General features: G+C 45.2%; 1 protein-coding gene across 1 annotated transcript in view; it reads right to left on the bottom strand.

The window, feature by feature from the left end:
- Positions 1-14,087, bottom strand: part of BVES (blood vessel epicardial substance) — a 49,121-nt gene extending 35,034 nt beyond the window's left edge. The window contains 5 exon segments of the mRNA XM_042875412.1: positions 786-807; positions 809-961; positions 1,704-1,812; positions 3,596-4,339; positions 13,959-14,087. Coding sequence (XP_042731346.1) covers positions 786-807; positions 809-961; positions 1,704-1,812; positions 3,596-4,098 — 787 coding nt within the window. The 5' untranslated portion in view covers positions 4,099-4,339; positions 13,959-14,087.
- Between the last annotated feature and the right edge of the window lie 3,124 nt (positions 14,088-17,211).

Genomic DNA, 17,211 nt, shown 5'->3' on the forward strand with positions numbered 1-17,211 from the left:
AGAATAGCCTGAGAGAAAGCGATCACCCATGGGACAACATTTGTTGCTTTGTTTGTTAGAAGAATTTGAGCACTTCAAACTCTTTCAGTTCTTCAAAAAGAAGAACAATATAACTAGTTGCTTTTTCTGTAAGATTGTTCATGTGAATTGGAACAAGGCTCACACGGCAACAATTCAGTTATAATTTGTTATAAACAGGTTGCTGTGTTCTAAAGACAGCTTGGTTGTTTGCATTAATGTAGAACTGTGTATTTTATTATGGCAAGTAATTTAGAGAAAGTATAATCACAAATACTGTGGTTAGAGTTGGTTGGTTTTGTGTTGTTTTTTTGGTTTCTTTTTTTTTTTAATAAACACTACACAGAGGCTGCCACAATTACAATAAAACCCAGCCTATTATCATTTGTTTTCCTCCCAAAGTAAGAAGTTCAACAGAAGAATCAACAGAAACAAAACATATTGCACGAGAAATCAAAATGCACAAGCCAACCAGCTGGCTCTACAGAAAGAATTCAAGCTACTCCAGCTAAAGTAAGTGGCACTTCAGTCAAATTTGGTGTTACTGAGCCTCCTTCCACTTCATCTCTACACTCAGGTACTTCCCCTGTCAGCGCTGGGAACGGTCAGTGAGTACATCCCCATGCTACTGCTTCCTGGGGGAGCTGCAATTGGGGACACCTGGCCGTGGACGTGCCGAGGACCTCCTCTGCAGGCGGCGCGGGGGTGGCACTGGGGGTGTCTCAGGAAGAGAAGTGTGGTACAAGTTGGGCAAGCGGATGTCGTACCTAAAGCCCTTCCCCACGTGCACCCTGTCATTCAGGGCGTACAGTTTTTCGGCGATGTCGCTCCCGATTAAAATTGAGAACAGGCGTGAGATGAAACGATGCTTAGCAAACAGCAAGTACAGCTTCTTTCTCCTCCAGGCCACATACCGACAATCTGTCTCTGCTGTAAGCGTTACCTAGAGAACAGAAAATTAAAATCAGCTAATTATTATGTCTTTGTATTTGCTGCAGCTAAAGCCACTTAATCCATTTGTGTGAGGCTGCAAAAGGCAAATGAGAAGGTTGACAGGGAGGGGACACCCGAGGCTGTACCTGCTGGCAACAGTGAGCAGGACGAGCACACCCGTGCTGTGCATGGCAGCTGAAGCAGGATGTGCAGCCCTGCTTTGCCCTCAGCAGCCCATACTGGCAAAGCAGGTCTGAAAACCTCTCTACAAAGGCCCTCGTGAGGTGTGACCAACTTGTCACTCTGCAGCCAGCCAACTGACAGCAGTGCAGGGGCTCACAAGTGATGGGCTGGGAGGACACCATGTCCCTCACTGTGCCCCCATATCACAGTACCGCAGCCAGCATGCTCTGAATTTCACCTCCAGTGGGTAAAGCATCTTCTCCCCACCTCCCGTGGATGTGGTATCTCAGGTATTTTAGCTATTTTAGCACAGCCAACAAATGCAAACAAGAGTTCACCTCTTGGATCAGCTTTTAGGAAACACTTGTTTGTGCTAACAGGATGCAAACAGAAAAAAAGATACAAACAGCATGACCAGTCCAATGGACATCTCTCCCCAAGACAACAGAATGCCAGATGTTTGATTTCACAAACATCACCCACAAGTAAATGAAGTTATTTCTAAACCACTTAGTGTTTGAACAGTTTTCTCTGCTCAAAAAAAAAAAAAAAAAACCCTCCACTTTTACCTGGAAAATTCCCTCTTCTGTGGGTCTCAGTGAATCCCATTCAGGAGAATCCAGAAATTGAAGAGGAAAAATATAATGCAGAAACTCCCCATCAACCGTCACTCTGATCCTACCAAGATAAGATATGTTAATTTGTTAGTATTATGTGTACAGCAGCAACAACTGCAACAAGATGTTCCTTCTATTAGGTGAAGAGTTTAATTATAGCTTTGATAGCATGAAAAAACAACCACTTGCTGACTCTGTATTAACTGCATTACACTTTTTGAACCCAATTGGATCAGACTAGTTGCAGGAGAATACTAGACAATTGTGCAGCCATAATTCCAGGCCATACTCAGCTCACACACTATTCTCTCTGAGGCAGTTCTGTGCAGCAACATACAAGCTTGCTCATGAAATGCTAGTGAGTGCTGACGAGGTGAAAGACCAATGCACACACACCAGCTGTCTCCTTCCCTTGGAAGCCATAAGATATGCTTTAGGTATAGCAAACATACAGTTTACAGGGAACCAAGTGGCAAAGACTGAGTGCAAGGCAGAAGGTCCCCATGCCATGCATTGAGCAGGGCTCTCCTTGTCCTGGACACAAATTAAACTGCCACAAGACTGCCTCTGGAGGCAGAAGACAGAATGGAGGTAGGGTGTCTGTCTGAATGCTGTGGCCTTCTGCAGGTGCAGAAGAAAATCTTTCTTTGAACACTTTCCTTTTAACAAATTCTATGTAAGTTTGATGGGCAGGAAATGTTTGCTTGAACCTCAAAGCAAGTTGCAGGAATCGCCATTTCACATCTATTTTGCACTCGCAAAAGCACAAACAGCAGCCCTACACTGCCTGAAGGAGCACAGCAGGACCTCCCTGCATGGTTATTGCATGGCTGTGCATAAAAAAAGATGGACATCTCTCTCTCAGTATGACTGTGCAGAAGCAACCTCCACCTGGTACTTTCTTGACAGCTACAAAGAATGCTCCAAACCTGGGTTGCTGTAAGGCTAACTACTTAAGATCCATATTGTTCATTGTCAATAGTACTGAATGAGCTCCAAGCAGCTCACAGATTCCATCATGGAGCTGCTAAAGTGCACCTACAAAGTGCCCCATCAAACTCAGACCATAGCCATCATCTCTATGTATCTCATATACCTGGTGGCCCAGGACCACTCTGCATGCAGTACATAAGCAAGTATTTCCTTTCAGGAAAGCATCAGCAAAGGTTGTTAAAAAGGGCATCCAGTGAGCAGGGAGTTCAAGCAGCTGGGATTTATTGTCTCAGAGTCTAACAAAAGGCCACAGCATGCAGTAACTGTAGGGTCAGTTATGTGAGTTCTGGATAGGGCTTAACTATATCTCATTGCAACGGAAGCATGCTGTGAGACCTTATTCTCTTCCTTATTACCTCCCTTCTTCCAAATACAGTCTATAGCAGAGTCAGCATACTCCATTAGACCATTTACCTCTGTATATTCAGTTTCTTAACTATAGTTAGTTAGTCCTGCTTCAGATTATACTGAACAGTATAAGAAAATAAGAAAGATGCTGTGTTCATCAGCTGAGCAATAGATAGCAAAAGACAGCCTAAGACTGAGGTACATGCTTGTTCCCTCTGTGTACCTAACCTGTTAAGTGCTGTGATACAGTGCTCAGGAAAAGGATGATTTTAAATCCTTTTCTTCAGGCTATTACAGATTTTGTGCTTAGTGTTTCTACATTAGTGTTGTTCTAGACAAGTGTATTTAGCCTATTAATATTTATATTACCCACATTAATATTTAATCTACTGTACTGGAAAATGAACAGACAATACACAAATGAGGCAATTTTTTGCTTTCATTTTCAAGAAAGGGATGGGAAGACACTTGCAGTGAGCAAGTCTGAGCAAACTGATACAAACCTGCCTGATACAAGCAAAGACAGTTTGTCAATAGGTGTTTTGCCCTGCATAGCATAACAGTGCTCCTTCTCCAGGGTAACCACTTCTGCATCACAGCACAAAACAATCTTCCTGTAGACAGTTAAGGAAATTCCTAGAGGCTGGAAGAGAGCACTGTAGAGCTCCTGGAATTCTTTGTCAAAGGAAACACTCCGAACTTGGTAGGTAACATAAATGAATTGTACAAAGCATATAGCAAACAGTATAAAATTCCAGGAGAATATATCAGCAGCACAGACATCCAGCCAAGCCCAAACAGAAGAGCAGAGGAAGCCTAATCCAAGCAAACTGAAGACATAGAGAAGCCCAAAGAATCCACTTCCACCCATGAAGCCAACAACAAAGAGAATACTAGCTAGGTGGTAGATAGAACCCTCTGCCTCTTGCTTCCAGGTGACACACATAGGATGCGCATATATCAAGCTCTCCCAAAAACTTGCATTTTCGCCCATGGCTGGACTCATTTTTTGATTCAGCCGAATTTTTGATATTGCTATTGATGTGATACAGCCAGTGGAGTCCTTTGCTTTTCCATTCTTGCAAACTGTTCAATGATCACGTAATAGCAGGGTCTCTTTTGGTAGTAAAGTCGCACTTAGGATTTCCAGAAAATAGGAAGCTAACGTTCTCAGAAGGCAATGCTGTTTCTCATCAGTTCATGCGCTGTCTTGATTTTAGCCATGTCATTCTGTAGTTTTATCTGATCTGGACAAGTGAAGAAAAGATGAATTACTTATAAAGTGATTTGCATCAATTAAACACGATCAAAGCTTTTATTGTCTAAAACCACAGACTGCATTACAATCATCCAATTTCCCTTACATCCCTCTGATTCCAGGATCAAACCTCAATACTCATCCTGTTGAAGACTGTGGTTTTGTACACACAAAGCACGCAGGAGCTATCAAGTTGCCACTGAATCCATGTAATGTGTACGTAACATCCACAAGATCCCGTGACAAGTCTTTCTGCAGCCTAACTGCTGAGGAAATGGTTGCGTTTGCTGGTCCTGAGCCTGTCACCTGAGAGTCTCATCTGATGCCTTTCCTTGTTTGGGAACCAAAAAAAAGATGACGAACTTTTGTCCCTCGCTCACTTCCTCCATGTCACTCCGGATTTCTGTCAAACCACTTTGCTTTCTCCTCTTTGCCTTTCTGTTACCATTCATGAGTTCAGCAAAGCTGCTTTGTCCCTGGAGACAACAAACGACATCCCCAAACATCACAGTATGGGAAACCTGAGCATTGCAGGAGATGTACTTTTCTCCTACAAGGACAAAATTTAAAAGTAGCTTTAAACAGACTGGGACCGGGATATCTGAATGTGAAACAAGTCATCATTCAAAATACTTCTCAAAAGGCATTTATAGAACAGTTTAATAACAGTCAAATATTCTACTTTATATCATTTCATGCCATGAGCCACATAATTTCTTTGGTTAGCACTGTAAAATGTTAAAAATGCTATTCTTTTCATTGCAATGTATCCCTGATAGTTCAATGAAAAGATACACAAATGAAAAGCATTAAAAAAGCAAAACAAATAAAATTAAAGTCTGCTTTCTTTGTCTCTCTTTTAAAGTAAAAAACATATGTTCCAGTGAAAGATTAGAAGCACTGGAGAGTGCAAAACCAGAGCACTAGCCTATCAGTAGTGTAACTACAAGTGAAAGTCTTTACATGCCAGTTTCTTTTCCTGGTAGAAACCAAGGAAGCTAACAAGATCTTGCTACTCAAATTATTATTCTCTAGAATATCAAAGGTAGCTACTTTTTTTTTTTTTTTCAAAGGCCCAAAAAGTTAAAAATTAAAAAAATTTGCCATGGTTCAAATAAACAATTAAAATTTATTTAGCAAGGTTTTTAGTGCCTTTTTTTTAAAAAAAAAAAAAAAACCTAAAAACCAAAAAACAAAACAACACAGTGTCAGATCTAAGAGCAAAGTCACATCATATTTCCTAACTGCAACATCTGTGCTTCTTTAAAACTTGCACAAAATCTGACATTAAATTCATAATTAAAAAAATAACATAATTAAAAAAAAACTGTTTAGAAGAACAGTTTAGGAGGGGACCTCTCCCTGTTTGGAAGTAGGGCTGGGAAATCACTGGCCTATTAGAATGTCACAGCTGACATCAGTTCGGTAAAAGGATCTGCATTACAGGAAAGAGGCAAGTTTTGGTGTTTGCCACTTTACCCAAAGACTGTTCTCTGCCAACAGAATTGTTACTGGTTTTCATCTGGGTGTAGGATTTAGCACTAGAAAATGGGAATTCAGAATTATATTGGCCTCAAAGCAGTTACCCAGGCATGGAAGAGCACTCAGAATTTTAGGTAGCACTTCTGTGATCAATTGGTGATATTTCTGAACCACTAGAGAATAAAATAGGTGCAGGATAAACAGACGTGTTCCTGAGCTTCTCTTCTGAATCCTTTCAGCATTTTCTCTGAGCTGTCAAAGTCACAGCTGAGGGGTTTGTTATTTTTTTTTTAAATACAATTACTGGTAACATGGATTATTGTTAATATTTCTGTATCGCCAGCATTTTGTAACAACCAATTCTTGTCAAAATACATATTTCTAGACAACATTCAGTGTTTTGAATGGGATTCTGACTGAGATGTTACATGGGAACTGTATGCATAACACAAATAAAATGCTGTGGATCTGTACTGTAACCTCCTTTCCATTTCCAACATCTTTGTTCATGTAAGGTTGCATGACATTGCAATAATTTCACTAAATTTATGTACAATTTCCAAACCTCTTACAGCATTCACAGGCTACCTGCACTACATCACAGAGCATTGCTGTAAAACATCTGTTCGTGACAAGATGGGTCAAAGCAAATTTGAAAGAACAGCATGCTAGCAGAACACAGACAGATGGCCATCACACATAAAGCCGAAGACCCCACTCCACAAATGCCCTGTGCTTCTAAGTATTTTTTGAATGGAACATATCTTCCAAAACCACCGTATGTAAAATTCCCATTTATTTAAATTTTGCACAATGATAACATCTGCTGTAGAGGATCTCCTTTCCTTCAGAGAGGAGGAAATGAGTGAGACATAGGGGAAGCATTCACACAGAAGATGGCCTCACCAGCATGGCACCCTCCTGAACTGCTTTATAGAATCACAGAATCACATAATGGTTTGGGTTGGGTCGGGAGAGACCTTAAAGGCCATCTAGTTCTGTACCCCTGCCATGGGCAGGGCTGCCACCCCCCAGTTCAGCTGCCCAGGGCCCCATCCAACCTGGTCTTGATTGCCTCCAGGGATGCAGCACCCACAGCTCCTCTGGGCAACTGTGCTAGTGCCTCATCGCCTCTCAGTAAAGAATTTCCTCCTAATATCTAACAAAACTCTTCCCTCTTTCTGTTTAAAGCCATTACCCTTTGTCCTATCAATGCACTCCCCAGTACAGAGTCCCTCTCCAGCTTTCCTGAAGCCCCCCTTTAAGTACTGGAAGACCACTGTAAGGCCTCCCCAGAGCCTTCTCTTCTCCATACTGAACAACCTCAACCCTTTCTTCATAAGAAAGCCTGTCTTCATAAGAGAGGTGCTTTGATCGTCTTTGTCCTCCTCTGGACCTGCTCTAATAGCTCCACATCTTTGCTGTGCTGGAGGCCCCTGCCCTGTATGCAGGTGGAGCCTCATGAGAGCAGAGCAGTGCACCTCCCTCTCCCTGCTGAGAGCCCCACTTGTGATGCAGCCCAGGATACAGCTGGCTTTCTGGCTGCAAAGCTCGCATTGCTGGTGAACGCTGAGATTCTCAACCAACACTCCCTGCTTGAGTTGGACAGCCCAAACAACCTTCCGAAAGCACTGAAGAACACTGCTTGATGGCGGTGGTTTCTCAGGGCTGTGGCCATGCTTGCAGCAGCTGAACTACAGACAAAAAGAGAGGGTTCACTTGTTTTAATCAAGAAAGTATTCTTGATTTGCAAGCCACATTTTTGTCAGTTTTTCTTAAGAAGCATTAACTTGAACAGAGAGGATAGTATGGGTGGATTGGAGCAGAAACAGTTTTAAATTTGGATTGGTATTTAATACTTGATAAAGCCATTCTCATTTTTCTTTATAGTTGCTATAACTCCAGAATTTACAATTTTGAGGGCTTCAGGCCAGTCATTATAATTAAACCATTAATCTACTGCAAACCTAGGGGGAGAATTTGGAGAAGTGCACCTTCCCCAAGTACATGTCCAATCCTACTTACTCTTTCCCCTGCTAAGGAAAAGAAATTGCACCTCATGCACACATTCCCAAGTCTTGCTACAGCCCCCACCACGTGTCTACCAGGTTCAGAACAACACAGACTTGATGGCTGCTGGAGACACAGATGCCCCAGCAAGATCTCCTACTCCAGAAAGAAGATGCACCCCATGAGCACAGGTAGGATTACCAAACCATTTTGGGGAATTTCACCTCACTGCAAGTCTTTCTTTCTGAGGCATGGAGAAAAATCAGCCCAGATTGGAGATGCAAGAGACATTCAGCAGCACGGACTTAGAACAACCCACAGCTTTTCTGAAAGAGCTAAGCTGTCATCAGACAGTGATAAAATTAATAGGTTTGCTGCAGCTTCAGGCAATGAAGGGGATATCTCAGCTATAATCTTTGATATAAATGCTAGCCAGCAACTGAAAACTTCAGATGAGCAGAATATTAAAATAGACAAATCAGAATGAATTTGTGTTGTTATCTGCATGCACACTGTATGACCTACCCAAACGGGCCTTTTCTCCACTCACTGCAGCACTCCCACAGAGAATCACCAACTAGGTAAATTGTAATTTATTTAAGAAAGGCATACTTCACCCCATTTTTGCCATTGATGACTCAAAGTTAATTATGAGAAATATTAATTACTGTGTTTGAAACACAATAATTTCTGAACACCCACTCCCCTCTCCTCAGAAATAAAACCAGCCTTGAGGCCACAAGCATTATTCTCTTTGGTCTTTTTAATTAAGTCAAAAATAAAACTATCCAGATGGAATACTCTATTCCTTAGCTACTTTACTGTTCATACTCAGGCAGGTAGCCCTCAGGACATCACACTACAGAATTTGACAAGAGCTGCAACCATCCATGCTGAGCTTGTAGTCAGCCTGCTTATCAGCATTACTACAGCTCTGCCACCATGAGGAAGATGCTCCAGTGCCCATGCTTGTATACTCACAGTGAGATTATGCTGCATTTAGCAACTCTGTCCCACTGGTTTAGCCATCTACGTGCAGGCTAGCCTGGCACTTACTGCTCCAGGCATGCAGAAGGGAGCCAGGGATCCCACAGCTGGGGTCCCACAGCCTCTGCATCCAACAGGTGAGTCCCAAGAACCCCATCCGGGCTAGGATGTCTCATTCTGTCTGCCCACCCTTTAGCCATATGAAGAGAAGCTGCTCTTTAATTTTATTAAGTACTTTCTCTAACATAATGCAATAGTGTTTTGTTCAGCAGGTCTATTAATGAATTCCTTTCTTCCATTTCCATTAGGTTTCTGGAAACTACTCTACTACCAATACACGTTTCTCTTAATGGCTGTTTAAGTAGTACACTTTCCCCAAGCTCCCTTACTTCAGCAGTTGCTCCCTCAGGGTTAGGCACCCAAAGGGACTGAGATGGCCAAGCCCTGGATGACAGTGCGTTGTCTAACTCATACAGAACACAGGAACTATGCACTTACAGATAGGTAAGGCCAGGCACCTTAAGGCAAGTATGGGCGAACACACTATTTCTAGAGATAAACAGCCCCTGAAACCACTCCAGGCTCAAAGCATGCATGCAGCAATTAAGACAGCAGCTAATTCCACAAGCTCAGGTCCTAGCTTACTTTGCACTTTGTGGGGCTCTATCCTAGAGAAAGCAATGTCACTATAATGCAGGAAAACTGTTTTCCCAAGAAAATGCAGCCCGTACAATGTAGAGAGAGCAACAGTGCCTTCATCACAACCTATAGCATCCATCTAGGAAGCAGAAAGAGGAGGAAGGAGACTGGGGAAGAAAAGGACTCACTGATCCAAAAGACAAAAGTACCATGAAAATCAGTCATTATAAAACTAGATATATTCAGATTACAAAGACATGCAAGCATAGATAGCAAAGGTAACTAGTGTAATTACTTCAAAAATTCCCTTTGCTGGGAATTAAGTCAGGATTCTGTATGATATGCAAAATAAATCTGGGTATGCTGTTACTAAAAAATGAATTGATATTTGCTATGATTCCATTTTTCCATTCTATACAAAGTCAGACTGGATGACCGCAATGATGTCTTTTGGACTTTTGTTTTAAGTTACTTAATATAAGAAAGTTACATGCACAAAGCATATGGCAAGTTTTAACAAGCTGCACAGCTGTGCATGATTTCATTTCTTAATGAAATCACAGAAGCACAGCATGGTTTGGGTTGGAAGGGACCTTAAAGATCATCACATTCCAACTTATTAACAGATAGATAGAGACACCACCCCCCAGCTCAGCTGCCCAGGGCCCTGTGCAACCTGGCTTTAAAACCTCTGGGGATGAAGCATCACAGCTTCTCTGGGCAGCTGAGCCAGCGCCTCACCGCCTTTGGAATAAAGAAGGAATAAAGAATTTCCTCCTAAGATCTTACATGAATTTCTTCTTCTTTAGTTTAAAACCATTCCCCCTTGTCCTATTACTATCAGACAGTGTAAAATGTTGGTCTTCTTCAGTTTATGATCTTCCTTTAAGTACTGGAAGACCGCAACGAGGTCTCCCCAGAGCCTTCTCTTCTCCAGGCTGAACAAGCCCAGCTCCCTCAGCCTGCCTTTATAGGAGATGTGCTCCAGCCTTTTAAGCATGGCTGCTTCAGACAACAGAAAACACTGAACGCAGACAGGTCTCTAAAATTATTCTCCATGCAGATCTTACAGCAGAAAGTTTCACCCATGTGGAGACAGAATCCCCTCCTACCAATGCTTTCCAAAGAACAGGGTCTGTTTCCAGTGAATACTACACGCGTGGCATCCACACCTGAGAACCTGCTTCCAGGCAAGCACCCTCATCGCAGCACAGAGCCACTGCATGGCTCTCCCTGCACTACATCACAGCTCCAGCAGGCAGGGCAGGAAGTGGACACCTGCATGAGTTGCTGTGATGCATTCTGGCCTCCCCATGGGAGCGTGAAGCTGGATCTGCATTCCCTTGGGCTCAGTGTCTCACCAATGTTTCAGCAGTGTCACATCTTCCAGATCAAAACAAGTAGCTGGGGTGCCTTCAAACACTGGTGGCATTTCATAGAATCATAGAATGGCCTGGGTGGAAAAGGGCCACATCTAGTTTCAACCCCCTGCTATGTGCAGGGTCACCAACCACCAGACCAGGCTGCCCAGAGCCACATCCAGCCTGGCCTTGAATGCCTCCAGGGATGGGGCATCCACAACCTCCTTGGGCAACCTGTTCCAGTGTGTCACTACCCTCTGGGTGAAAAATTTTAGTCCCCTCTGGGTCACTCTTCAGAGTAAGCACCAGCCAGGCATTGGACTCTGCTCTGGTTGTGCTCCCATGGTCAAAACTGTCACCAGAAGTGACTTTCAGTTAGCTTTCCCACATGCGGGGCTGGCATGGCTCAGGCCAACACCTCACCAGTAGCCTGGGACTGGCCTTGCCCTCCCACTGCAGCCAGAGCAGGGCAGAGCCTTTCAGCAGGGCTTCATTTCATTCAGCTGCAGCTGGGAAGTCTGGGTTCTGCTTACAATCTGCTCAAATCCCTCCTAATCTTTTTAAGAAGTGGAAAAAAGCTGGGAATGGGGGGAGGGGTGGGAGGACAGTGAACGAGAAGGAAAGGCCACAGCATCACAGAATAGTTTAAGGTTCATTAGCACCACTGCATACAGCAAAGCTGCTATTATTTAGTCTTTAAATATTTAAAGACCAGCCTACTATACACAGATTACAGTACTCGGACGACTGCTCATTTATCACTGTAAAGCACACAACACAATCCTCCATGACTGCACAGCCAGTGCTGGAGATGTTATCTACTGTTCCTCTAGGCGGTGGCTGACATGTAAAAAATGACAGATTTTCCTCCAACTTGAATCAGAACTGAGGAAAGTTGAGCACGTGCTATTTGTGCCAAATATTCCCCACAGCCCTCACCTTCTTTTTTTATTTTCATTTTTTTAATTATTTTTTAAGGTCTTCTGCTCCTAGGAAATACGAAATGGAAGGACAGTACGGAAGGACAGTTGTAATTTTTTTTTTTAATTGTTAACTATGGATCATGCAGTTGCATCAGACTTATATGCTGAGCAGGACTAGGCAAGTGGTAATTCAGTTGTGTTGTGTTTTACGGTAAGTCATAGAATCACAGACTCGGTAAGGCTGGAAAAGATCACCAAGATCACCCAGTCCAACCACCAGCCCACCTCCACCGTGCCCTGTAACCACGTCCCTCTGCACCTTTCCTGAACACCTCCAGGGACAGTGATTCACCCACTTCCCTGTGCAGTCTGTGCCACTGCCTCAACATTCTCCAGGAAAATATTTTTCCTAATATCCAACCTGCACCTCTCCTGGAGCAACTTACAGCAAAGTGAAGCACAAATTTAAGCTTTTCCACAGTTCAACTTTTAAGTTAATAGCAGAAAAAACAGCCACAGTGCCTGTTTCACAGATGCTGTAGAACTGTGTCAATGAACTACAGACTCGGTGTGAGCGGCTGCACGCAGCTGTGCCTTTGGACTGAACACCTCTGTATCTGGCCACACCACAGCACAATAGAACACAAACCTCACCTCCCAACAGACATAAGCACTGGGTTTGGTGCCACACCTGGACATGGAACTAGATGGGGAGGGGCAGTGCCATCAGCTATGAATCCAGATATACAGCATGCTGAGTCACAGAGCACTGCACGTAAAGCAGAGGGAGCACCAGGCAGCGAGGCTGCCCCAGTGGGGCTGCTGATGTCATTTAGCCTTAATGGAAGGCTCAGGGTTAGAAGTACCCTCTGTTGGGACAGTATCACACTGCCCTACGTGCCCAGCAGCACAGCACAGTGGCAGGCACTGAGCTCGGGTTCAGCACCGCTTTCACTGGTCTCCCACCTGCCAGAGGCAGCGCTCGGAGTGTCATAACATCATAGAATGGCCTGGGTGGAAAAGGGCCACAATGGTCATCTAGTTTCAACCCCTCTGCTATAGGCAGGGTTGCCAACCACTAGACCAGGCTGCCCAGAGCCACATCCAGCCTGGCCTTGAATGCCTCCAGGAATGGGGCATCACAGAGTAACAGAGCAGCAGCAGAGGTACAGACCTCTTACAGGTACTGGGACACTGACCACAGCTCAATTCTGCAGGGCAGCGTAACACACTAAAGGTTAAAAGAAAATTTCATCTCTGAAGAGGCTGCATGCTGTATGCAATGATGAAATGCAGTTCAGCCAACAAGCCTATTCTTGAATCCTTCATGAACTTTGTTCTCAACTTTCATTATAAACCATTTTCTTGCCACAACATTCACCTGCTCCATATTTCCTCCTTTTTTAACACCTATCCTCCCTATTTCTTGCCATTTTGCAGGCAAGGCATTTTCTTAAAAGTACTCACGTGAAATTTTCAGCTCCTTCACTGACCAGCACAGTGCTGCTGAACTTTGTGTGAAGCCTGAACAGCGTCAGCCCCACAGATGCTGGAACCGTTCTTAATTTCGCTGCGGGCAGCGAGGGCGTGTTTACCTGCAGTCACCCACTGTCAGTGCCATTATCGAGAGCGGGGCAGGGAGCCCGACTGCTGGGGGGCAGATTTCATCACCACATCGCTGTATCACCACCCCGTGCTCTGTGATTCAGTGCTGCGAGCAGTTCGCTACGCAAAGTACTTGCCCGGCAATGCCACGCTTTGGAAATATGTTTGTAAAAATATAAAAGCTTCGGGAAAAGAAGTGTTTTCTATTACTTGTAGCTGTTTCTTCGCGAAGAAACAACCGCACGGATAGAAACAGATCTTAATTTCAGGGCTCATTTGTTCTTCCATTTGCCGGCGGTGGAAAGAGGCAGATGCCTACGGTCAGCGAGGTACGGGCAAGCCTAAGGGCCGCGTACCCCGCCCGGGGGCAGCGCAGGGGCAGCTCAGGGAGCAGCCGGCGGGGGCACGAAGCGCACTTCTGCGGAAGCGCGGCCGCAGCCCGAAGCGCGCACAGGGCGAGTACTTCGGGGAGAAGCGCACTTCCCCACCGCACCGCGAGCCCTGCTGCCGCGGCCGCCCCGAGCTCCCGTTCCTCTCCGCGACACCTTGCCCCGTTCCCTCCCACCGCCCCCCGGCACGGCACCACGTCGCGCCCGCTTACCTGTCCCCATGCCCCCTGCCGGGCGCCTTCGGCAAAGTTTCCCGGCTGAATGGACGGTACGTGACGGACGGGACGGTGCGGTCGCTCCGCTCCTCCTGGTGCCGGCAGCCCCCGCCCGGCCCCGAGTCCCGCCGCGGCCCCCCGCCGCCGCTGTGACTAAAATAGGCAGCAGCCGCCGGCGGGCTGCGGGAGGCGCCAGCCCGGGGCCGGCAGCGAGCGGCCGTAGCGCGCAGGCGCCTCCCGCCCGCCCCGGTGGGCTGCGGGGCTGCCCGGCGCGGCCGCGGGGTTCCCCTCGGGGCTTTCGGCGCTGCCCGCGGGCCCTGGGAGCTGCGCGGGGCGGGTGGCGGAAGGAGGCGGGACGTGCCGCGGTACCGCCGTGCTGGGGGCCGGGGCGTCCCCGCGGGCTGTGGGGTGGGCAGAGCCGGCGGCCGTGCCGCCTCCCAAACTTTTGTGCTTTGGAACGCTCGCGGCTTTATTTCTGCCGGCTCGGTGCCTGCACGAAAGGAGAAAAGAAATCCAGCATCGACGAACAAACCCCTCGGCTTTCACAGCACAGAAAGTCATCTTCTGCACTGCCGTCTTGGGTTAAATTGTCAGAAGCTACTGGTTTGCAAATAAAAATGCAGTTTTCCTCTTCTTCACCTGCAGCATCTCTCTTTGGAATGTACTGGAGAGATTCTGTGCCCTCAGCGCTGTCCTCGTTTTATGACTTGTGCATCTGTTTGCATGCAATTCTCAGGCATTTAATTCCAAACGAGAACACAGTTAAAGCCATTGGTGCTGTGTCGATACATGTGCTAGCCATAAATTTGTCCTGGTGATCACTTTATGTTTGGAGGAGATAGAGTTCAGTCAATAGATTGAAGGAAACAGACCTGCCAGCTATTAATGCACAGAAGATCACAGTGGGTTTATTACATGTGCAGCTCCTGGTATGGCAGAAGCAATATCTCAATAACCAGAACATGAGCAATATGTGTCTTATAAACAAGAAATTGGGGAACTTCACACGCCGGCCGGTGGCCATTGCTTGATCTCCCACCCCAGGTGGACATGTTCACTGCACAGCGCAAGATGTGGACATGGACCACAGGAGTATAGGCTCTGAGCAGCCTGCTGTGCTCTCACAGAAGGCTCAAGGTCCTTGCAATCATCCCAGTGTCCTCACTGTCTTAGAGGGGGGTTCTTCATTTGGGAGTCTGGGCTCTGTGTTTTTCAGAGAAGGCACGTGGAATTTGGGAGCAGTTAATTCTCCTAAAACTTGAGAAAACAAACAGCCAGAACACTTTAACCCAGCACTATCCCAGGTTACTTATATTCAAAACTTCATTACCTGATTGCAGTACTTGTTTTTGTATCTATTATTTTTGAAAGAGAAAAGTCTTTTTTATCAATCTTATCAAGATCCTTGCAGTTAATTAGGCATTTAGAGAGTTTTACAGCGTCACTCCAAGTAATTACCTTTCAGACACATTCTACATATGCTATTTTACAACTTTGTCAACTTTGTCTGACTTCAGCAGTCTCATCTGAGAGATTTGGGAAAATCAGGATGGATATCAGGGAGAAGTCCTTCACTGGAGGGAAGTCGGGTGCTGGAGTGGGCTCCCTGGGGAAGTGCTCATAGCCCCAAGCTGCCAGATTTCAAGAAGCATCTGAACAACAACAGTCTCAGATATAGAGCTTGAATTTTGGGTGGTCCTTTGTGGAGCCAGGGGCTGGACTTGATGATCCTTGTGAGTCCCTACCAACTTGTGATATTCTAGGATGCTATGAGATTACTTCACTGGCAAACTTGAGACAGGGTTGATTCATGTTTTTTTTTCCTCTTTTTGCTCTTTGTATTTGGGGAGAAGTGAAAGCACGCAACCACTTCTTATTCACATTATTCCCAAATTGCCTTAGGCATAAATTTGGCCATTATGTTTACACCTCATTGGGACAATAGCAAATGAGATGGAAAAATATCAAATAAAAGAAGGGTTGCTGAAATTTTATGTTGGATCTATTTTTCTGTCAACATTACATTATTCTAACAAATCAGTATTGGATCATTTAAGATGGGTTCCCCCTAATTTTCATCATAAAAGAAGCAAGGAAGTCAGTATACTTTGATAGCATATCTTCAGGATACTTTCAGGATACTTTCAGTTGCAAACAACAGTCATTGTAATTCTCCATGTCATATAGGTTACCAAGGAACAGTTCTGCTATAACACTTCTTTTAATTCAATAAACTCTGCATCAAATATTCTCTAGCATTGTGAGACTGAGACCACCAATGACCTGAATCTGAATCTGAATGTATTTAGTGTTGCACTTTACTGATGTACACATTTGAAACATGGCACATAAAGGCAAAATGGAGACAACTAAGACATGACGCACCGAGGGAGCAGTCAGAGTTTGAACTGAGGGAACTGGGATTGTTCAGTCTGGAGCAGGCTGAGGGGAGACCTTATTGCTCTCAACAACTACCTGAAAAGGTGTTGTGGTGAGGTGGGGGTTGGTCTCTTTTTCCAGCTAACAGCAACAGGATGGGAGTTAACTGCCTTAAGATGTGCCAGGGGAGGTTCAGGTGGTGTATTATGAGATGTTTCTTCTCAGAAGGAGTGGTGAGGCAGTGGCACAAGCTGCCCAGGTAGGTGGTGGAGTCACTGTCCCTGGAGGTGTTCAAGTAACGTGTGGATGCGGCACTGAGGGATGTGGTTAATGGTGGGCATGGTGGGGGTGGGCTGCTGGTTGGACTAGGTGATCTTAGTGATATTTTCCAACCTTAATGGTTCTGTGATTCTATGATATGCTTTGTTATAAGCCTTAGGAAAGGCTCAGCAGAGAGAACAACTTAGGTAAAGATTTTAAAGTCAAATGCAATTTTGTCAGCCTTAATTTTCAACCTGCCATGTTGCGGGTGCTTGGAGGTTGGCTTTCATCTTTGGAAGACAGGCCTGGGTGAGAGACCAGAGTGAGACAGGCACAAAAGACCAGAGTGAGACAGGCACAAAATGGCTGAGCCTCCATGCACTGAGGGGAGCCAAGTGCTGCTGGCATCCTTCACATCAGCTACTGGGGTGATCAGACTGTTCCCTGATGTTTGTAAAGTGACCTGTGGTATTTGTATAGAAGGACTGTTTTTAAAAGGTCATGTAACCTAATAATTGCAGAACCAAATTATAACTGGTATCATTCTTTGCAGCAGCATGACAAGATGTAAAGGTCACACGTAAGGGTGAGCTTACAGAGAGCCGATGGC

This window comes from Lagopus leucura, unplaced genomic scaffold, assembly GCF_019238085.1.
Source record: "Lagopus leucura isolate 7727_CA_CO unplaced genomic scaffold, USGS_WTPT01 Super-Scaffold_73, whole genome shotgun sequence".
Lineage (NCBI taxonomy): Eukaryota > Metazoa > Chordata > Aves > Galliformes > Phasianidae > Lagopus > Lagopus leucura.